This window comes from Bos javanicus, chromosome 6 (genome assembly GCF_032452875.1).
Source record: "Bos javanicus breed banteng chromosome 6, ARS-OSU_banteng_1.0, whole genome shotgun sequence".
Taxonomy (NCBI): Eukaryota; Metazoa; Chordata; class Mammalia; order Artiodactyla; family Bovidae; genus Bos; species Bos javanicus.
The window spans coordinates 114,560,598-114,584,329 of NC_083873.1; the positions used below are offsets into that span (position 1 = coordinate 114,560,598).

At 57.3% G+C, this 23,732-nt stretch overlaps 1 protein-coding gene across 13 annotated transcripts in view; it reads right to left on the bottom strand.

Annotated features, from left to right (window-relative positions):
- Positions 1–23,732, bottom strand: part of ABLIM2 (actin binding LIM protein family member 2) — a 170,234-nt gene that overhangs the window by 113,976 nt on the left and 32,526 nt on the right. For all 13 annotated transcript variants that reach the window (XR_009737171.1, XR_009737167.1, XR_009737166.1 and 10 more), the window contains exon 2: positions 6,155–6,298. Coding sequence is in view for 2 of the 13 variants with exons in the window: in XM_061420938.1 (XP_061276922.1) it covers positions 6,155–6,298 (144 nt within the window). In the remaining 11 variants the exon portion in view is untranslated. The remainder of the gene's footprint in view (positions 1–6,154; positions 6,299–23,732) is intronic.

Genomic DNA, 23,732 nt, shown 5'->3' on the forward strand with positions numbered 1-23,732 from the left:
AAACGACGTGACTCCTTTCACAGATTTTCATATTTGGGTGAACCAAGTCACATCAAGCAAGTGTCTGGGTGGCGGGACCCCAATATGCTGGGATCTCGGGTCAGAATTCGACACAGCTGTCTTCTGTGCTAACAGACCCTGCTGCAGTTGGGCTGGCAACACACCCACCAAGGGAGGAACGTGGCTGGAGTCAGTCAGTCCCCGCCCTCCCTTTCCTCTTTACTGGTGGGAGTGAGTGTGACCCAGTTCCAGCTGGTGAGTCATATAGGAAGCCTGTGAGGGCCTCCAGGAAAAAGCTCTCCTCCCTGATCAAAGGGTCGCTGCTGTTCAGTCGCTCAGTCATGTCTGATTCTTTGCAACCCCATGGACTGCAGCACACCAGGCCTCCCTGTCCATCACCATCTCCTGGAGTTTGCTCAAACTCATGTCCACTGAGTCAGTGATGCCACCCAACCATCTCATCCTCTGTTCTCCTGCCTTCAGTCTTTCCCAGCGTCAGAGTCTTTTTCAATGAGTCAGCTCTTAGCATCAGGTGGCCAAAGTATTGGAGCTTCAGCTTCAGCATCAGTCCTTCCAATGAATATTCAGGGTTGATTTCCTTTAGGATGGACTGGTTGGATCTCCTTGCAGTCCAAGGGACTCTCAAGAGTCTTCTCCAGCACCACAGTTTGAAAGTATCAATTCTTCAGTCCTCAGTCTTCTCTGTGGTCCAAGTCTCACATCCATACATGACTACTGGAAAAACCATAACTTTGACTATATGGACCTTTGCTGGCAAAGTGATTTCTCTGCTTTTTAATAAACAGTCTAGGTTTGTCATCAAAGGGAGATTACCCTGATTAACCACACAGAGCAATTATGCGGGAGGAGGGCCCCTTTGCCCCACATCCCTGCCCAACCACTTCCCCAGGGTTGAGTGTCAACCTGTGAGGATATGATGTTTGGAGTTACAGCAACCATCTTGAGACCATGAGGACAGGCACTGCTGAAATGCAAAAGGCTGGGGGTGGGGCAGCTGGGGTGGAGAAGTGGAAAAAGAACCCAGTCTTTGATGACTTTGTTGAGCTGTTACATTAACAAGCTCTGGGGGGTAAGAAGGCTACTTCCAGACTTCCTGTTAAGATGATAAATACCCATGTAATTTAAGACACTGTAAGTTGGGTTTTTTCTTTTATTCATCCAAGAGCATCTTCAATGACTCATAGACTGCATTTTCATGAGCGGTGAATAAAAGATCAATCGAAGACGATGCAATCCTCGTGCTTGAATAAACACAACTCTTTTAAAACTCACAGGAAATCTTAGCTGTTCTTGTCATTTTTCAGCAGGTTAAGCAGACACGCTGTTGGGGGAGGCACACTGATCGAAACCGCCCACCCTGGCCAGGCACCATAGTAACCATTTGCATGAGTTGTTTTATAACAGGAGATCCTGGTAAGGAATACGGAACTGATAAGCCACCACCAACCGGAAGAGTTCGGGAAAAGTCTAAAGGAGACACCGCGCGTCCGTCCACTTCCCAGAATCCCTCTCGGCTAGCATCCATCTTGGCTGAGCGATGCGTGCGCCACCAGGAAAGACTCTGAATTAGAATGATTGGCCAAAGACCGCCCGGAAACTAATCCCATCAGCATAAAACCCGAGACTGCGAGCCATGCGGCAGAGCGGTTCTCCTGGGCTCCCTTCCCCTCCTGCTCTCCACCCGGGTGCCCTTTCACGATAAAATCTCTTGCTTTGTCAGCACACGTGTCTCCTCGGACAATTCATTTCCGAGTGTCAGACAAGAGCCCAGTTTCGGGCCCTGGAAGGGGTCCGCCTTCCTGCAACAAGGCCACCCCCTGAGGGCAGGGGCCCTGCTGTGTCGGCAGGCTGGCAGGGCTCCTGGCACAGAATGAACCTGTGGGTGGGTGGATCCCTGGGGGTCTTGGAACCAGGCCTTCACGCTGACAGACTCCTGCCACTGCCCCCCTAACACGACAACCCGCCTCAGGTGCCTGCTGGGGCTCAAGGATGAGGCCCAGATGCTGGCCCAGCACTGCCCACCCCGGCTGCTGAGGACCGGGTCAGACCCATTCCCACGTCTACTCAGGAGGCTGGAGCTCAGAGAAGGACCCTGGGGGCGGGTCACCAGGGGCAGCCCCCCCGCCCCCCCACCGACCAAACCCCGTGGGCCACAGCAGGTGATGGGTGGGGTGCTGGACATCTAATGCCTTTTATCCAGTTCCTAAGGTCAGTGCCCCAGACAATCCTTTTAAACACAGCAAGCATTTCCCCTGGGTCTTTTCAAATCGGCTTTTAAAAAGGAGCAATCTAATGGCTTTGGCTTTATGCACGAACACAGCACGTGCTTCTGAAGGAGAACAGAGGAGATTGAACCTGGGCAGCTCTGATGACCAGAAGAAACGGGTCGGGCAGGGCCCTGGCCAGGGTGTCGGGTCACGTCCGCCCTGGGAAAGGTCCCCGGGCACAGGCGCAGCCCTGTGGGCCTAGGGTTGAGTGAAGGGCACAGGGTCACGGCTGAGGGCAGGGCAGCGGTTCAAGTTTTCTTTTCAAACGACCGAACTCAACACAAGAGCTCCCACAGAGTCTGTGACTTGATGCGGCTACAGGTGGGGGGCTCCTAGAGGGGGTGGGGGCTCTCCCTGCTGCCCTCCTTTCTCGCCCCCCCTTGTCCCCCTGTCCAGGAGGCCCCTCCAAGGAACCTGAGAGGGAAGACCTTCATTCAGGGGTCTTAGCAAGAGACAAGGATGGAGGATCCAGGGCCAGGGCAGTGCCCATGTGCCCCTGGGGAGACGGAGTGGCCAGCAGGGCCCGCCCCTCCATGCGGACCCCTGACAGGGAGATCTGAGCTCCCGAGACACCTGGTTCACAAGCCCTGGGAGGCACCACCCGGGCGTCCAGCCAGGTGCCATCACAAGGTCTGGCGGGAGCCTGGGCCCAGAGGGGTGGGGGCAGGACCAGGCCCAACACTCACTCCGGCCAGGAGGCCTGGCCTGTCGCAGGGTGTGCGTCGGGGCAGAGTGGCACCCTGTCCACGCAGCTCCAGCCAGCCGGCCGGGCTCCTGTCTGCCCCATGTCCACTCTCCACCCGCCTATCAATCCACCCCCCAGTCACCACCCCCACTCACCCTCATACTCCAACCACCCTCCCCGCTTCCTTCCCCACCCCACCCCACCCCGTCCACCCCGTCCACCACCTCCACACACAGCCAGTTCCCAGGTGCACCAGCTGAACGCAGAGGTGGCTTGGACACTGCGCCTGCTACCTGGGCCAGGTAAGCTCAAGGCACTACCTTCATCCCAGGTGATGGGAGAGGCCGAGGCCTGTCTGCCTGGAGAGCCCACTCTGGTCCCTGCCGGGCAGACGGGCTGGAGGCAGGGGCCCGCTGGGGACCGTGGCACTGACCCGAGGGGGTGGGTGGAGTGAGGGGCGGGGAGCACAGCTGGCCACTGGGGTTTTCTCTCCTTCCGAGGCTCCCGCGAGGTCTGCTCCTTCTGTCTCTCCCATTCATCCGTATCTGTCCTCCCCTCCCTCTCTCCCCTGGCTTTCTCCTGCTCTCATTTGAAGATCTTCGGGTCTAGGGTCTCCAGCAGCTGACCGGATTTGCCCCCTTGGGCAAGAAGGGTCCCCCCATTGCCTCAGTTTTCCCTCCTGGGAAAGGACAGGTGTGGACCAGGAGATCCGTGATTCTGAAGCTCCGGGGCAGCCAGGTGAGGCGGCAGGACTGAGCACAGGGTCCGTCTTGGCTCACCGATGACCGTGGCCTCCCTGACCCCCTGGCCCTTGCCTCCTGCCCCCTCTTCACAGGGACACAGACCCCGCTGGGGGCCCGCACCCCGTCCCTCTATGCTGGGGTGGGGCAGAGCTGAGCCTCATGGGAAGGGCCCCCCAATTCCGACTCATGCCAGTGGCTCCCCCAGGGGACACCTGTGAGTCACAGCCACCCTTGAATCCTCATTTTCAGTGGAGATAACGCCACAGCCACCCCGCCCCCCAAGACTGGGGGGCTTTAGAAGGAAACACACAAGAGAGCTGGGCTCACAGGAAGCGCTCAGCAGAGGTGAGGGCCAGGGGAGATGGAGCCACTTCGGGCGCCACGCAGGACCAGCGGGCTCCCTGGGGGCCCTGCTGCACCCCCGGGGGCCCTTCCCAGCCCTCGGCTTTGACCACTAAGGGCCAACTGTCCCCACTGAGCTGGTAGGTTGTCTCCTGACCAGACCAGACCGCAGCCTCCAAGCTAGATCTCAAGCCTTCCTACTCAGCGCTTTCAAAGGCCAGGTCTGGCACACAGTGGGACCTCATGGGACCACGACAGGCTGCAGGGACTCAGGCAGTTAACGGGCCCCGTGGAGCTGATAGAAGCCACGGTGCTCCGTCATCTTACATGTGGCGTGTTTGCTTCCCTACCTCGACCAGGAAGCCCAGGCCCTCACTGCCTGGGGCCCATCAAGGCCCATCTGTGAAGCTCCCTGCATCTCTGGACGGTGTTCAAACCCACGGGGTGGCAGGCTGTGACAACACCACGTGCTGCCCAGAGGTAAGGTGGGGTTGCAGGGTCACTAAGAGAAATCTTTAAAACTACATGGGCTTCCCGGGGGCGCTAGTGATAAAGACTGAGAAGGCAATGGCACCCACTCCAGTACTCCTGCCTGGAAAATCCCATGGACGGCGGAGCCTGGAAGGCTGCAGTCCATGGGGTCGCTGAGGGTCGGACACGACTGAGCGACTTCACTTTCACTTTTCACTTTCATGCATTGGAGAAGGAAATGGCAACCCACTCCAGTGTTCTTGCCTGGAGAATCCCAGGGACAGGGGAGCCTGGTGGGCTGCCGACTATGGGGTCGCACAGAGTCGGACATGACTGAAGCGACTGAGCAGCAGCAGCGATAAAGAGCCCGCCTGCCAGTTCAGGAGACATAACAGATGGAAGTCCGATTCCTGGATTGGGAAGATCCCCTAGAGAAGGCCATGGCAACCCACTCTATTATTCTTGCCTGGAGAATCCCACAGACATAGGAGCCTGGTGGGTTACTGTCCATAGGGTTGCAAAGAGTGGGACAGGACCGAGCAGCTTAGCACGCATGTATAAATTCTTTGAGTCTGGACACTGTGTCAGATTGGTTTGATTTGTCCATCCCTTCCCCCAAATGCTACTTTTCATTTCTTTTCAGGAAAGTGAAAGTGGCTCAGTCGTGTCTGACTCTTTGCGACCCCATGGACTATACAGTTCATGGAATTCTCCAGGCCAGAATGCTGGAGTGGGCAGCCGTTCCCTTCTCTGGGGATCTTCTCAACCCAGGAATCGAACCCAGGTATCCCGCACTGCAGGCAGATTCTTTACCAGCTGAGCCAGAAGGGAAGCCCAAAAATACTGGAGTGGGTAAGCCTATCCCTTCTCCAGCGGATCTTCCCGACCCAGGCATCAAACCGGTGTCTCCTGCATTGCAGGCAGATTCTTTATCAACTGAGGTATCAGGGAAGCCCTGTTTTCAGGAAACTAAATGTAAATTCACGAAATCCCTTTGGGCACGACAGAATATGCACTAACTTCAGTGCAGGGAGGAAGGGCAGGCTGGAAGGATGCTCCAGAAAGCCTCAAACAGGGGGATTTCATGTGATTTATTTTACTCTTATCTTTCTGATATTTGAATATCAAATTATCTATTTGACTTTAGTGCATATACATGTCACTTTGTATAGCCAGATAAAAAGTCATTTTCACCTGGAGCAAGTGGTAACGTTCTCAGTCCCACTCCGGTGAGGACGGGGCGTGCCTGAGGTTCGTGGTCCAGCTCCGGCCCCGTGCACCCCAAGGTGCCGAGCTCACGCCTCCAGCAATGGCCACTTACTGCGTGGCTCTGGGCCCAGGTGGCCACTTTGGCCAGTGGATCCGAATCCTCTGACACGGCTACAGCCATCGAAGATGCTACCCAGGACCAGAGCTCGTCCTCTGACCCACTGCCCCCTCAGACAGGAACTCCTGTCAGCCCCAGAAGGCATGCAGGCAGGCCATGCTGAAAAGATCACGTCGGTATAGGAAGGTTGGGGATCAGTTTCTGCAATAGCCCAGATCTAACGAGTTTCTGGGGACGCGGGCTCACTGCACGGCAGCGCTGTGCCCGGCCCCGCGGTGGGGACGGCCGGGATGCTCACCTTTGCAGATGAAGCACTGGATGTGGAAGTACTTGTTCTGCACCCGCAGCACCTCGCCCCTGCACACGTTCCCGCAGGTGTTACACAGGATCGCCGTGCTGGGCGGCTTCTCCGGGGGGCTGGGAGCAGCCTGCGGCTCCGACACTGCAGGGGAAAAGGAGCAGCGTTAGAAAGCGGGATGCGCCAGGCGCAGGTGAGCAACCGGCACCTCTTCAAGCTCTACGGGCCCCGCATAACCTCCTAGCATGACCCAGAGGGCATCGGGGGGCCAGCGGAGGGCAGGAGATGGGAGACCCTGACGGTGGTCCTGTCCCCCACCTCCCTGGCCCTCCGGGGCCTCAGAAGCAAGGCACCCCCACCCCTGGCTCTGCTGAGCTCGCGAGTCCTTCTGCAGACGGGAACCTAGGTCCTGTGCCATACAACGACTGCATCCTCCTGTGAGCTCACTTCGAACCCACTCTGTGGCCTGGGGCCGGTGGCCTGAGTACCATCACTGTCCCCCCTTACAGCCAGCCACGACTGAGGGTGGTCATGGAGACCCTCAGAGGGATGGGTCAGGGTGGATGGCCAAAGGGCCCACCTGTGGGGCTCCGGGGGTTCCGGGAAGGGCCGCCGCTCACCCACACCCTCCAGAGGCGCCTACGGGGGCCAGTGTGAGGTCACTGGGGCCCACGGAGCGGCCGTGCCCGGGGAGCTCCAGCCCAGTGGCCACAGCCAGGTGGTCAGGGGATGACCAGGGGCTGGGGACCAGCTCCTCTTAGGCCTGATGGGGCTGGAGGCCTGGGGGACCTGGGAGGCTACTGAAAGAGCATGGGGGTGGGGATCCCACATGCCTGGCTAGGGGCAGGCTCGCCCTTCTCAGGCTGGTCCTGGGTGGGAGGTGGACCCAGGCTGCTGGGGCCAGTGTGGGCTGTGCTCTCTGCCCGGCGGGCTTCCATACCAGCCTACAGCACTGCCTCCCCCACCCCCTACCGAGCTTCATGTGACTCCCTGAGAGGAGCTGATCCCCTTTCCTCCACGGGGAAGCTCGTCCACTCCTCTGCCTGCCTCTGGGTCTCTGCCAGGCGCAGGGATGGAAGCAGACCTCCTCCAGCTCAGCCAGCTCCGAGCGCACAGCCTAGCATGGACCCACATCTTCCAGTCCCACCTTCCGTCTCAGCCTGGGGTCACCTGACCCGAGGCTGAGGCAAGGATTGGGTCCTGGCGGTGTACCCAAGGGACCCCAGGTGGCAGGAAGCAGTGGGGAAGAAGGAGAGTGTGCTGTCAAGCTATTCTCCCCCTCGGAGACCCTCCAGGGCATCCCTTAGGAGGAGGGCAGGGGGCTGGGGCACCGACCCCACCATCCCCCAGGTCAGGGCTGCACAAAGCAGGGCTCTTGGCCCCCTTTTCTGGGCTGAATGAGTTCTGAGGTTTTAGCAGAGGTCCAGAGGTCAGGAGCCAGGGAGCTGCAGGCATACAGACAGACACACACAGAGACACACAAATACACACGGACAGACACACACACACACAGAGACACACAAATATGCACTCACACACACATACAGACACACACACACACACACTCACACACACATGGACAGACACACACACAGACACACACACATACACATTCACACACACACGGACAGACACACACACAGACACACACACATACACATTCACACACACACGGACAGACAGACACACACATACAGAGACACACAAATATACACTCACACACACGGACAGACAGACACGCACACAGACACACACACAGACACACAGACACACAAGTATACATTCACACACACACGGACAGACACACACACACAGACACACAAATACACACTCACACGCACATGGACAGACACACACATACAGACACACAGAGACACACAAGTATACATTAACACACACATGGACAGACAGACACACACGTACAGAGACACACAAATATACACTCACACACACGGACAGACACGCACACAGACACACAGACACACAAGTATACATTCACACACACAGGGACAGACAGACACACACGTACAGAGACACAGAGACACACAAATACACATTCACACACACAGACAAACAAACACATACACACAGACACAAACACACAAGCACACATTCACACACACAGACAGAAAGACAGACATACACACACAGACACACTAATATGCATTCACACATACATGGACAGACATACACACAGAGACACAAACACACAAGCACACACTCACACACACGGACAGACAAGACATAGACACACATACAGACACACAGAGACACACAAATACACACTCATGCACGTGGACAGACAGACATGTACACATTCACACACAGACACACAGAGAGACACACAAGTATACATCCACACGCCAAGGACAGACACACACATACACACACAAATATATAGTATACATATGCATAACACACACACACACACACACACAGAAGCAGATGCACGATGCGTGCACAGACACTGCTTCAGCACCATCCCTGATGGAGTGCTAGGCACAGAAGCTGTCCTCACTCCTGTAAAGCTGGAGGAGGCGGGTGTCACACAGAGGACATTTCCCCTCCAGCCTCCAGCCTGCCCCACAGCCTCCAGATCCCCTCTCCCCACCATCCCCACTGTGGGTCCGCAGATCCGCAGTGCAGGACTCCCTCCTCTGGTCCCGCCTGTGGAGAGGGCCGGGCCATGCAGGGACACCAGGCCTTCCAGGAGGAGGCTCTGAAGACCCCAGGGGAGCAGCTGTCTGGGGCCAAAAGCCATCAGCCTTCCCTGATGGCTCAGTGGTAAAGAATCCACCTGCCCATGCAGGGGACACAGGTTCGATCCCTGATCCCGGAAGATCCCACGTGCCGCGGAGCAACTAAGCCCGCGCGCCACGACTCCTGAGTCTGTGCTCGAGGGCCCGGAGACGCAGCTGCTGAGCCTGGGCACCCCACAGCCCATGCTGTGCAGCGAGAGAAACCACCGCAGTGAGAGACCCACTCGCTGCCACTAGAGAAGAGCCCCTGCTCGCCGCAACTGGAGAGAGAAATCGCGTGCTGCAAGGAAGAGCCAGCACCCCAGAAGTAAATAAGTGAGCAAATTATAGACATATATATTAAAAAATATATATATGTGTACCAGGACTTCCCTGGTGGCTCAGATGGTAAAGCATCTGCCTGCAATGCGGGAGACCCGGGTTCGATCCTGGGTTGGGAAGATCTCCTGGAGAAGGAAATGGCAACCCACTCCAGTATTCTTGCCTGGAGAATCCCATGGACAGAGGAGCCTGGCGGGCTACAGTCCATGAGGTCGCAAAGCTGGACACAACTGAGCAACTTCACTTTCACCTTTCACTTTCATATTTTAAAAAGTCACCCTGTCTGGAGAAGCAGGTACAGGAAAGGAGACAATTGCCACAAACAAATACCCTGGCGTCACCCCCAGTACCCCAGACCCAGCATTAAGCACCGCCTTGAGGTTTCAGACGGGTCAGGACCAAACGGCACACTGGACGGTGTGGAGCCTAGCGAGGGCTGCGGAGCCCCGCCGGCGGCCCTGGGTGCCGTGGGGACACCTCCACTCTGGTGTAAGTGCCAGGAGCAGCAGGCTTGCCCCTCACTGTCTTTTCCTATACGATCCTCACAGAAACCCCCTCATCCAGTACTTAATCAAACTGCTGGGGGGTGGGGTCCTGGGCTGGAATTAAAGACTCCCCACTGGGCCTGAGGACTGAAACCTCAGGCAGAGCTGACTCACGGCTGTACACCGCCCTGGGGCTGCCTGGGACTCACGTGGGGCTGAGAGGCTCCTGAGTTACCCCGTCCGCATCGGAGACTAAACCAAGATTTGGGGGAGGGTTGGTGGGGGAACGAATGTTGTCTTCTCACCCACTAAGCATATAAAGGACGGCGTGCCCTGCGGCTCCATGAGTGAGCACGCAAGGTCTCACAGCAGCACCTGTGTGCGATGGACCAGTGTCAGGGGCGGGCCTGGGTACAGCCCAGCCTCACCTCCAGCAGGCAGTGACCTGGAACTCCCGGCCACCCAGGTGTTTGTCCATCCGCCCTCTGCTCACAGCGCCTGCCCCAGCGGTGGCTAGGACCTCAGGTAGAAAGGCCTGCGTAGCAAGCAGCCCAGAGTCCCGCAAACCGTAAGAGATCAACACACAACAGCTCAGTTCAGTTCAGTCGCTCAGTCGTGTCTGACTCTTTGTGACCTATGGACTGCAGCACGCCAGGCCTCCCTGTCCATCACCAACTCCCAGAGTTACTCAAACTCATGTCCATCGAGTTGGTGATGCCATCCAACCATCTTACCCTCTGTCCTCCCCTTCTCCTCCCGCCTTCACAACAGCCGCTGTCATTCGCAAGAACTCACAGCCTGGCATGGCCAGTTTCCTGGTTAATGGACATATACTTGGTCTGGGGTGAAAGCTGCTTTAAGAGGGTCGTTTGGTGGGAGCACCAGCTCTGCTGCCTGGAGCATCCTCCTGGAGCTCTGGGTGGCTGGGTGAGAGCAGGGTGCTGCCCCCTGGTGGTGGGAAGTAGACACTGCCCAGAGGGGGCCTGTTGTGGGTACCCCCTGCTCAGCTGTCCCCTCCAACCTGTGGCTGCCTGCTAGTCCCGGGGGTCCCAGCCTGAGGCTTCTGCGGATCTGAGGTTTGGGACTTCTTACCCCTCAAGGTGGACTCAGTCCTCGGACCTTGTGCAGCTGCACCAGTCGGGTGTTTTGCAAAGGGGACCAGTGCTCACAGAAGCCTGCAGAGCGAGGGCCACGGCCACTTCTCCTGCCGCCCAGTGAGTGGGCTGAGGCCGGGGCAGGCGGCCCGGCTGGCACGTGGACACAACAAGAGGGAATCAGGACCCCCTGCGTGGCAGGACAGGGCAGGAATGGGCCCTTAGATGGGGATGGGGTGGTTCGGGCCAGACCTCGTCTCGTAAAGAACTCTTGGGATGAGCTGTGAAGCCATGAAAAGGCCTGGAGGGGCCTCAGGTACTTGTTACTGAGTCACAGAAGCCGGTCTGGAAAGGCTACATGCTGCACGACTGACCCCACGACATCATCAAGAAAGGCAAAACCACACAGACAGTAAACGAGCAGCGGGCGTCAGGGCCCGGGGACACGGAGGGATGAACAGGTGGGGCTCAGGGCATTTCATGAGAAACAGTTCTGTGTGATCTCACGGTGGTAAACAGACATTACTACGCTCTGCTGGGCTCCGTCGCTCACTCGTGTCTGACTCTTTGTGACCCCATGAACTGTAGCCTGCCAGGATCCTCCATCCAGGGGGATTCTCCAGGCCAGAATACTGGAGTGGGGTGCCTTTCCCTTCTCCAGGGGATCTTCCCAACCCAGGGATTGAACCCAGGTCTCCTGTACTGCAGGCAGCTTCTTTACTGTCTGAGCCACTAGGGAAGCCCAAGAATACAGGAATGGGTAGCCTATCCCTTCTCCAGGGGATCTTCCTGACCCAGGAATCGAACCAGGGTCTCCTGCACTGCAGGCGGATTCTTTACCAGCTGAGCTACCAGGGAAGCCCATCTATTATTATACGTTCATCCAAACCCAGAGAACACACAACACCAAGAGCGACGGCTGACGTAACTGCGGACTTTACATAATAATAACGCATCAGAACTAGTCCATCCATCATGACAAACGCGGAACACACAAAGCTCGCAGAGAATGTACAGGAAAGACGTCAGCAGGAGAAACGGGGGGTCTGGGTGACGGTGGACCTGGGAACCCCCTGCTTACTGTTCAACTTCCCTGTAAACTGAAAACTGCTCTAAGAAACAAAGCCTATTACAAAAAGTTGAGAGAGAGAAAGAGAGTGGGCACCACCACACTCCAGACCTAACCCCAAACCCAGCAGGTTCATTTCGCTACAATTTCCAGATTGGCTCTAGCATTTGATTTAACAAGTCCCTAACTGCGATAATAACATGAAACATAAAGTCAAGTGGTAAGGATCAATCCCACGGGGCTGTGACCACTTAATCCCGCCCCGTGAAAATGAAATCCCAGCACAGGGAAGCCTTGCTGGGAATAAGAGAACAATTACCAGTAACATCAACACGGAACCCGCGTTCAAAGTGGAGGCTCGTGGCTTCCTGGCTCTGACCTGGCAGTCGCTGTGACCCTTCTCTTGTGATCCCTCTGGGTACAATTCTGATCCACCAACCAGATCCAGGGCCTGGAGGAGCCAAGCCAAGACAGCAGCTGGCAAGGCTGGGCTTGGGCCCACCATGCAGGGGGCAGCTGTGTGACCTTGAGGGCTGGTTGAGCTCTGAGAAGGCTCAGCGCTCGCATCTGTGATGTGCAGCCTGGTCTCAGGAGGCACCGTTCAGAATCAGGTGAAGTGGAGAGAGCTTGGAGGTGATGACTGACAGGTGTTGCCGACCAATAGCTGCTGGCTTAGTTCTCCAGGGTCTCAGGGGGAAACCAGTCACTCGGAGTGGGAAGGGCAGAAGCTTCGGGAAGCAGGAAGGGGACCTGGAGCTGCTGGGGGCCACACCTTTGCTCACCCCAAAGCCTCATCAACAGCCTGTCCTGGCTTTCTCTTCCATCCAAATGGGATCCACGCAGACCCAGCATGGAACCTTGCTGGAGCTCGATGCGGGGAGCAGTCCTGGCGGCTGAACCCCACAAGCACTGCTGCCAAGGCTGATGTCAACCTCTCAGCTCATGTCCACCGCGGTGGGGGCCCCCAGGACACCGGGCAAGAGCATCAGGGGGCCTGTAGATTTCCCTTCCGGCTGGTGTACCCACTGAACGTCCCACTCTCCGCTTCACTCCCTTGGCACAGACCTGCCTGGGGGTGATCTCCCACTTTGTCCAGAGAAATTCACCAGCCTGGCCTCATTCAAGACTCGTGAGCAAACGTGCCATGCGTTCTCATCACGGGACCTGGAAGCTGCTGAGATGCCACCTGAACACATGTCCGCTGCCTCCCCTCCACGCGATCCTTGCTTGTGCAGGAGCATGGCGGGCTGGCCTTCTCCTGCCTCAGGGCATCTACCCTGACCCTTCATTCAGTTCAGTTCAGTCACTCAGTCGTGTCCGCCTCTTTGCAACCCCATGGACTGCAGCACGCCAGGCCTCCCTGTCCATCACCAACTCCCGGAGCTTGCTCAAACTCATGTCCATCGAGTCGGTGGTGCCATCCAACCATCTCATCCTCTGTCGTCTCCTCCCGCCTTCCATCTTTCCCAGCATCTTTCCCTGACCCTGCTTGGCGCCCTAACCGTGGAAACCACTGCAGGTTTCCACGACTTCATTCTGGTGGCAGAGCTGCAGGGTGCTCAGCCAAGATGGGAGCAACTCCCAACTCCAGCCAGCAAAGCTCTCCTCCTTGTTCACCGTTCATGCACCCACCCAACAAACGCCTGAGACCTACTATGTGCCCAGGTCCCACAGGAACAAAACAGACCCAGTCCTGGCCCTCACTTGACCCATACCACACACCCCCCGCCACGGAAATGGCCTGTCACCCCCATTCTACAGATGAAGATATAGAGGCTTCCCTGGTGGCTCAGACAGTAAAGAATCTGCCTGCGATGTAGGAGACCTGGGTTCCATCCCTGGGTTGGGGTGATCCCCCTGGAGAAGGGAATGGCTACCCACTCCAGTATTCTGGCCTGGAGAATCCCATGGACAGAGGAGCCTGGTGCGTTACAACCCATGGGGGGCGCAGAGTCCTGACTGAGTACACACAGAGGTTCAGAGATGCCGGGGGACTTTCCCAAAGCCAGGTGGCTGGATCAGGGACTCGGCCAGGGTCCCTGCTGCTCGGGTGTCCAATACCACCATCCCCTTTGCCACCTGCTGCTCTGCAAGTCCCAGTCGTGCACTTGCTTGTTCACGGTGGGCATTCGGGGAGGCGGGTGTGCAAACTGGCCAGGCACGGGTGTGGCAGGAGGCAGGAGAGGGCGCACGCAAGGCCCGGCGAGTGGGGGTCGGGGGCAGGTGCCTCTCTTGTTCCAGGGACTCCTCTCATCCCTTACGCTCCAGACAGCAAAGCACACAACGTTCTGTGGTCATCGGGGACTCTTCAAACTGTTTATCTCCGCTCAGTCCGCTCACCTTCCAAGCCTCTACATATGGCCCTGTCCCTTCCCAAAGGGTCTGGCTAACACTGGACCCCCGTGAAGGCCCTGCTGGCTTGGCCAAGGACCAACAGCCCTTGTTCAGCTTATTTTCCAGGCTTTGCTCTCAGGGTCAATCCACTTCACTACTGGGACATGGAGTCCCTGCATCCTCGGGGAATCCAAGGGGAAGCCATGCTCCATCAGCATGATGGTTTTGTAGCACTCTCCATCTTGCTCTCTGTATCATGCCAACAGCTGGTGTGGAGTCTCCACATTTTGTAAGTCTGCTCTAATATTGAATAAGCTTTATACGACCGTGCATCACAGCCTCTCCTGGGGCTCTGATGCACCCAGAGCAGATCCCAGGTGCTGAGTTCTCACCTCCTCTCTCAGGCTTTTCTTTCTAACCATGACAGTGGGCACAGACGTACCGAGGGAGGCTACGGGGCCGTGGGCAGGTGCTGCAGGGGGGTGGACCTGTGTGCAGTCAGGGAGGGCTTCCAGGAGCAGGTGACGCACGCCGCACAGGCACCTTCAGGGCAGCAGCGAGCGCACAGCACCACACTCACCTCGTGGGCCAGGGGCCGGGTCTGAGAAGTGTCGCTCCCTAGGGCCGGGGTGCCGGGGCCCAGCCCCGGTGGATCCAGGGAAATTCGAAGGGGAGACGGCTTCGGGAACTGGATACAATAGCTTTAATTAAATATTAATTAGAGATATAAAGAGTAATAGAATGAGGATAGCTCAGTGGGAAAATTCAGTGGAGAAAAGGGCTGAATAACTTGGTTTACGTGGAAAGCTAGTAAAATTCCAAGGCAAGGAATTTACGTCACCTACGTAGGCCGCAGGCGTCCTCGTGTTCTCCCGAAGGAGAGGAGACACTAAGGCCTCCCTGGTCAGATCTTAGAAGCCCAGGCATAATTAGTAGGCTTGACGAGCCTCCACGCCCCAGATGGAATTCAGCCAGAAGGTGAGAGAAAGAACAGCATGGGGAGACCAGTCTTTCGAGAAACTGATCCCATTTTTTATTTTTCCAGGGTCTATTTTTATACACTGAGATGTTATACAAAAGTCACGAGGGGTCAGCAGTCCTGACTGTTATTAAAGTCAGGTGCTTCATACAAATGTATACAGAGGTCTTAGGGGTGTTACATCAGCTTCTAGCCAGGGGGCCTGCTGACAATTTATGACCCTCTCCTTGTGACAGCAGTCAGTCAACCAGAACACTTATTTCTCCAGGGGTGATTATTCTTAAAACAGACACCACCTTCTGAAGGTACCAGATAAAGTTACATTCCTATAGGGTGAGGGTGTAGTGGGTTTTAATTAAGGAAAGAATTTGCTTAGCCTAAGGTCTAATGTGATTAATATCAAAGGTTAATACTTATTTCTTCTATATATTCATTAATGTGTGTAAGGGCAGGGGATGTGGAGACTTAGCAGTAAACATTGGCTCAACAAATGAAAAACCCTTCACCAAAACAATTTCTAATCAGCCCATTATACTATACTAATACTTTTCTAACTTCTCTAAAGAACCTGTTTTTAGAAGGTTTAAAGCATCTCGTGCCTCTCACGGTTGGGAGGCTGTGAACAATCACACGTGGCCAGACAAGCCAGTCAGGCAGGCTAGAGAACCTTCAGAGGAGTTTGTAGGTTGAAACACTCTTATCACGCCCAGGAATTATTATTAACTGGAGCTCTAAGTTAACTCTTTTTCAGAAAGAAGTGGCGGGGGACAGCCCCCCGTAAAGTCAGAGGTGAAGGTGAGAGCACAAAGCAGTAAAGTAGGCAGACTCTGGTTTTGGGGGTAGATGCTCGAGAATTTCCAGGGGGACTCCTGAGGCTTGATCCCTGCTTTGCATATGCCGAGCCTCCTTCCTCATGACCTTTGCCACGGGCGGAGCTCCTCATGCTGGCTCCCGGCAGCGGGGACCAGTGCAGACAGAGCAAGGGGCGCTCGGCCAGGCCCAGCTGGGAGACGGCACTCACACACCTGGTGACCACCAGCATCTTGCAGCTAGCACAGCCTCCAGAACAGGGGTTTGTTTAGACTGGCTTTCTAAACAGGGAGTTGACGGCACGAAGACCTTAGGGCATCTGTCTCCCCTGCCCTCAAGATACTCTTTACAGGTCGTCCGGTTCAGGAACAGGCCTGGGCCTCTCCTGCTGTTGCTGCTGCTGTTGCTGCTAAGTCGCTTCAGTCGTGTCCGACTCTGTGTGACCCCACAGACAGCAGCCCACCAGGCTCCCCCGTCCCTGGGATTCTCCAGGCAAGAACACTGGAGTGGGTTGCCATTTCCTTCTCCAGTGCATGAAAGAGGAAAGTGAAAGTGAAGTCTCTCCGTTGTGTCTGACTCTAGTGACCCCATGGACTGCAGCCTACCAGGCTCCTCCGCCCATGGGATTTTCCAGGCAGGAGCACTTGAGTGGGGTGCCATTTCAGCCTCCTGCTGTTATGTGTTGGTAAATCAAAGCAAAGCACCTGTAGTCACTCCCCATCTTAATCTCCTTAAGGGCTGGCTGTGAATGAAAGCGGGAACCAGGATGCGGCTCTCTGATCCGGCCCGTCTTGCCAAGGCTGTGGGCAGCCTGAGCCCAGTGAGCCGGCTGCAAAGGTCTCCGCACTGCCAGGCCTGAAGCCTCTGCAGACACATCATCCATCCGTCCTTGGCGAAGCTGGGGTGGTACCAGCTCCTTGCCGAGCTCCTGCTGGCACGGGGCCAAGGAAGACACGGTCCTCCACCCTGAGGAGCTCACACCCAAGGGCACAGAGGTGGAGACAGACGTGGAAACCCCTCGCAGGAAGCTCATCGCACTGACGCTGACCCCCAGGCACAGGAATGTTCATCCTGAGACCCGTCTCCAGGCCTGTGTTTATAATTTCACGAGCGAGCGGCAGGGGCCCACGGGGGTGCCATCGCCGTGCAAAGCTGTGTGTCCTCTTAGATTCCCGACAAGCGTGGTCTCTGTGACCCCTCTGCAGCCCTGTCCTCAGCTGAGCCCAGGAACTGCCCCGTGGCCAGACGGCAGCTCCTGGAGGCCAGTGACAAGCACCGCTCCACCTGGGGTCTCAGGACTGGACCCGGGGCTTCAGCACAAGTGTCTGCAGACAGAACTGATCACGTGTCTGACTGGACGTGTAAAGATGGCTGAACACCAGTCCCACCCGCAGGCTCCTCTCAACACTTGGCTTTGACCCTCCTCCTGCTCATCGGTGAGCTCTGAGACTCTCCCCGGGACCAGGGTGGACCTTTGCCGCTGCCCTGACCCAAGTCACAGTGCCACAGACCTCTGCCCGGCTTCCTAGGATGCCAAGTCTGGGAACCCAGTGGCCAGGCTGTGAGGAAGCTCAGACCACCCCGCACGTCCCCCAAGTCGGGGTGCCTCCAGAGATGCCAGTCCCCAGGGCTTGAGTCACCCCAGGCTTTCTCGCTTTCCAGCTGAAACCACAGACGCCATGGAAGAGAGATGAAACACCCTCACGGAGCCCTTTCTAAATCTCTGCTTCTCGGAACCTGTGAGTATCACAGAACGCTTGTCTGATGCCATGAAGGTTTGGGATGGTTAGTTACCCACCCATAGCAAACCAGAACGCCACGCCAACCTCCAGCCCAGGCAGCCCCACCCCGTCTGTACCAGGCCACCCCCTCCCCCATCTCTGCGCCTGCCCCACCTAAGGTCTGCTCCAGAGACGGTAAGGTCACCTCCTCCACAGCCAAAGCCCCAAAGGTGCTGGCCTTTCTGACCCAGGAAAGGAAGTGCCCAGAGTCTGGTGTGACCTTGACTGGAGTCATCACAACCACCCAGCAAGGTGGATATCGTTACATGCATTTGGTAGAGCTAGAGACTGAGCTCAGGAAGGTCAATAACCAGCCCAAAGCCACACAGCCAGAAGGGGTGGAGCTAGAGTTCAACCCCAGGCCTGCCTCCCGCCTGGTGCTCTCAGCTCAGTCGCTCAGTCGAGTCCAACTCTGCAACCCCGTGGACTGCAGCACGCCAGGCCTCCCTGTCCATTATCAACTCTCAGAGTTTACTCAAACTCATGTCCACTGAGTCGGTGATGCCATCCAACCATCTCATCCTCTGTCGTCCCCTTCTCCTCCTGCCCTCAATCTTTCCCAGCATCAGGGTCTTTTCCGGTGAGTCAGCTCTTCGCATCAGGCGGCCAAAGTATTGGAGTTTCAGCTTCAGTATCAGTCCTTCCAATGAATATTCAGGGTTGATTTCTTTTAGGATGGACTGGTTAGATCTCCTCGAAGTCCAAGGGACTCTCAAGAGTCTTCTCCAATACCGCAGTTCAAAAGCATCAATTCTTCGGCACTCAAGGCAGCTGCAAGCCAAGACCAGCCTCCTCTCCCAGCTGCAGGCTCCACCCACTGAGGCCCCACCCATGACAGGCTCCACCCATAAAGGTTCCACCCATCAGTCACAGCCCCACCCACGGCAGCCTCTCTTTCTGAGTCCTCAGCTGCTCCTGGCTGCACCCACCTCCCTTTGCTTTTCAAAAAGACAGCTCCTCCCTTGATGAGATTCCTTTGCTCCCAGCAGGCCACACCCAGCAGCTCTGAGCTCTCTTTGCACTTGCTGCTCAGTCGCTCAGTCGTGTCGGACTCTTTGAGACCCCATGGACTGCAGCACACCAGGCTTCCCTGCCCTTCACTTTATCTCCTGAAGTTTGCTCAAACTCATGTCCATCAAGTCAGTGATGCCATCCAACAATCTCATCTTCTGTCATGCCCTTCTCCTCCTGCCCTCAATCTTTCCCAGCATCAGGGTCTTTTCTAATGAGTCAGCTCCAATACTTTGGCCACCTGATGTGAAGAGCTGAAAAGACCCTGATGCTGGGAAAGATTGAGGGCAGGAGGAGAAGGGCATGACAGGAGATGAGATGGCTGGATGGCATCACCGACTCGATGGACATGGGTCTGAGTGCTGCGGTCCATGGGGTCACACAGAGTCGGACACGACTGGAGTGACTTAGCAGCAGCAGACAGCTCTTAGAGGCCAAAGTACTGGAGTTTCAGCTTCAGCATCAGTCCTTCCAATGAATATTCAGGGTTGATTTCCTTTAGGATGGACTGGTGTGATCTCTCTGCCCTAGAACGAGTTCATCACCTTCTGGGTCTGGTTCCAGAAACAGGCTCTGCCTGCTCCAAATTCAACCAGGGCAACCCTAGCCAGTTCCCACGCAGATGGCACACCAAAATCCCCCAGGCGCCTGGGCCCAGCTGCTCAGCCAGGGAGACGCCAGGTTAGGACAACAGGCCAGCTGTCCGGCCCCAGCAACCAAAGGCAGAACTCAGGCAGAGTTCAAGTGGGGAAACCCCAGATTCCTGATTCATGCAGGGACGGCCCCCCACACACACGATGACCCCCCAGCCCACACGACAACCCCCTCACCCACACAACAACGCCCTCACCCACACGATGACCCCCCCACCCATGCAACAACCCCCCGGCCCATGTGACGGCCCCCCAGCCCACACGATGACCCCCTGCCCACGCAACGACCCACCACCCACACAACAACCCCACCGCCCACACTATGACCCCACCATGCTTGGAAAGAGGAGCCTCCATGGATTCCCAGCTGGCGAGGATAATGGGAGGCCACACGAGGGAACCCGTCCATGGCAGATGGAACCACATCCCCCCAACATCAGAGTCCTGGCCCTCAGCTCCTCCGAACGTGACGGGGTCCTAGAGAGAGGCACGCGAGTTACAGCGAGGCCACTCGGTCTGTCTCCAACACGACTGTGTCCTTATAAACAGGAAACTGGGGCAGAGACGCACAGAGGTTCGAGGAGTGGAGACGCAGGGAGGAGACGGCTGTCAGCAGGCCAAGAAAGGCCCGGTCCCCGCAGACCTCGGAAGGAGCCCGTGCCGGGGACAGGGTGATTTCAGGCGCCTGGCCTCCAGAGCCGTCTGAGAAGAAATGTCTGCGGGATTCGTTCCTGTGGCCCCAGGAAACCAACCCTCCAGGAGCGGGAGGCAGGGCTGGGGACTCGCCGCTCCTCTGTCCCCCTGAGCCGGTCTTCCTCTGCACAGGGGACGGTCATGCTGCCCCAGGCCGGGCTTCTGCAGACTGGCATGAGGTAGGGGCTTTGCAGGGGTGGTGTCTGCTGGTAGAGGGGTTCCCTCCCAAGGCAGAAGTGGGGAGAACATGGCAGTGAGCACCCCCACCCCGGAAGCTCAGGCTGCCTACGGCAGGCGCCCAGCTACCTTCGGCTCCAGCTTCTGGCAGTTTAGACTCCTGAAGCTTCGAGCAGCTGGTCCAGGCGCCCCGGCCACCCACGTCCCTGGAGGGTGTTATTTCATCGCCGGAAGAGCTGCCCTTCCTGACCTGCAAGGCATCTAAGTATCTCACGGGTGGCATTCCGGAAGGTCAGGGCTTAGGTGGGCATCTGAGCCCATTCCCCCCCCCTGCCCCCAACACAGGGGAAAGCAGAGGGCAAGTCTGAGGCCAGGTCGGGGCCAGGGCTTGGGTCCCTGGACTCCCAGGCCAGGCCACCGCTTGTCCCCCGTGTCACCTCGCCGTGGGCCAGGCGGCCACCAATGGGACAGCCAGGGACCTCGTCTGGGTCTTCGGCATACAGCTCAGGCCCAGCACACAGCAGGTGCCCCACGACTATTTCTGACGTATGATGGGAAACAGGGGGGTGCGTTTGGTGACTCAGAGCACAGAACAGGTCCCCGCGGGGCTGAGAAGTAACAGTCTTGAGTGACAACATCAGCTTTCAGCTCCTGGGCCTGGACTATCGGCCAGACACAGCGCTGGGCGATTCCCACCAGTGACCCGGGTCACAGAGCCGGGAGTGGACACATAGCACCACGGACTGGAACCCAGGCCTGCAGGACCCCAAGCCCCAGCTGTCAGCTCCCGCCGGGAGGGTCTGTGCGTGCTGCATGTGTGCTCAGCCGCTTCAGTCGTGTCTGACTCTTTGCGACCCCCGTGGTCTGTGGCCCGCCAGGCTCCTCTGTCCATGGGATTCTCCAGGCAAGAATACTGGAGTGGGTTGCCACGCCCTCCTCCAGGGGATCTTCCCAACCCAGGGATCGAACTCGCATCTGTCTGCATCTCCTGCATTGCAGGTGGATTCTTTACCCACTGGGCCACCTGGGTCTTTACCCACAGGCCCACTGGGAAGCCTGAGGGTCTGTGAGGGCTGTGCTAATCCTTCCAGGGACCCTCACTCTCCAGGCAGAGTTGGCGGGGGGGGGGGGGGGGCGGCGCAGCCAGCTGGGGGACTGGCCGACTGTGCATGTGGGCCCGCTTAGAGTCAGAAGCTGCCCCCCTCTCTGCCCAGGTCCCTGGAGATGGGGCTGCAGCCTTGGCCTGGAGACACCACCCGCCTGGCGGGGACCCAGCTGCCCCTCGGGTCACCATCAGCGAGTCCCAGTGGCCCAGAAGAGCCCTTGGCTTTGAACCCAGCAAGGATGGTGCAGGCGTCCAAGAGGTCACCACACCACACCCCCGGCCTCTCCTCTTCACCCCTCTCCCAGGAGGACACTGTCCACTGCCCAGAGCCTGCTGCTGACCCATCACTTAAGGTCCAATTATCCCGTTCATTCTGCACATCAGGGAACATCCTCTCTTGACCATTCTGAGATGGACAAACAGGTTCCAAGGACGGAAGCAGCTTCCAGCCCGGAACTGGAAGCCCTGTCTCTCTGGGTCTTGCTCTCCCCTCTGTGGCATGCTGCATGGGGCTGGGGGGAGAGCAGATAACTGAGGGGCGGAGGGCAGGGAGGGGACCAGCTCTGGGGGAGGCGGGTCCACCTTTGACCTAACTCGCTGTCTGGCATCTTCCCGGGGTGCCCCTGCTTGGCAAACCTTCCTGTCCACGGCTATTTTCATGGACTATGAGCAGCCCGAGGGCTGCAAGCTCACAGCGCTCATCAAGAGCATCCGTTTCACCTGCCGTCGGAGCCCAGCTCCATCTCCTGTGGTGGAAGGACCCTCCTTCACTTGAGCTTGGAGTCCAGGCTCTCTGCGTCCTCCCGGGGGCCAGCAGCCCTTTCTTGGGGTCTCCAGTCCTGGCCGGACCCTCCTCCAGTGCCCGGCCTCGTGGCTCCACACTTGCCCCCCAGATGCTTGCCTGGTAGACAAAGACCCTCCTCCCCCAAGTCATGAAGCGGCTTCCCGTGACCGAACCATGCAAAACCCGCAGCAACGTTCAATTTAAAATTCCTCCGACCTGCTCCTCGGAGCCATGGACGTGCACGGGATTCCAGACCCACAGGGAAGGTCAGCCCTACAACCCTCGTGTTTTCTCCACGAAAGGTGGACCTTAAGAGCCTACTTAGTGACCTGTGTTGCTAATGAAGGGGTCTCAGCTGGGGTCTGAAAATCTGGGCTGGACGATCCTCACCCAAATCAGACACCCCGCCCACCGGCTTCGGTGCTGCCTGGACCCTGGTGGGAGTCTGTGGACGGAGCAGGGAGGGATGGGGGGTCTAGTATCCACTGGCGGGTGTAGTATACGCTGGGTGGTCCTGCAGGAGCTCCAGTCTTCTCTCCTTCCTCGGAGGGGCCGCCAGGGCCGGGGGAGGGTTGCAGGGACAGCCGCTGGCCTGTGACTTCTGAGGGCAGGCTCTGTCCCCAGCGGCCACCCAGAAATACCCACGACTCTCCTTTCTGCCTGGTGGGCTCCGCACACCAACTGGCTCGAGAGGCATGATCACCTCCCACAGCAGCCGGGGAAACCAAGGCTCCGAGAGGCTTAGCAACTGGCTGAGATTCCACAGCTTGTAACCGGCAGGGGAGGCATTCGAGCCCAGGTCTCTGTGTGACCGGCCTGGTTTTCCGTTTCTTCTGGCTTCCCCGCCCTCCCCATTTCCTTTAACCTTCTGCCCTTCTGCGTGTTCTCCACCTAACCCACCGGTCCAAGAGGGTGATGGTAGGGGAAGTGTGTCCTGTGTGTGTCTCGTTAGAACTGGGGGTCTGGATGGTTGTACGTTCCTAGAAGTGCGCCCACCACCACGATTAACTTTAGAATATTTCCATCCCTCTGAAAAGTAAAGCCTCTGCCTGCAATGAGGGAGAGCCAGCTTTGATCCCTGGATCAGGAAGGTCCCCTGGAGAAGGAAACAGCAACCCACTCCAGTACTCTTGCCTGAAAAAAAAAAAAAAAAAACCCATGGATGGAGAAGCTGGGCGGGCTACAATCCATGGGGTCGCAGACAGTCGGACACGACTGAGTGACTTCACTTTCACTTTCACCATCTCCATCCCTCCCCATCCCGCTCCCGCCGCTCCTGGCGACCAGTGACACAGCCAGTGACCTCCCACCTCTGTGATGGACGCGCCTGCCCTGAACATTCCATAGAAAGACAGACGCACCATGCGTGGGCCTGTGTGTCTGGCTTCCTTTACTCAGGTGAAGGCTTTCACGGTTCACCCACGCTGTAGCAGGGGTCAGCGTGTCCTAACTATGTCCAAACAATGGTTCATTACAGGAACATACCACACGGACTCCGGGGGGGCTTCCACTTTGGGGCTGTT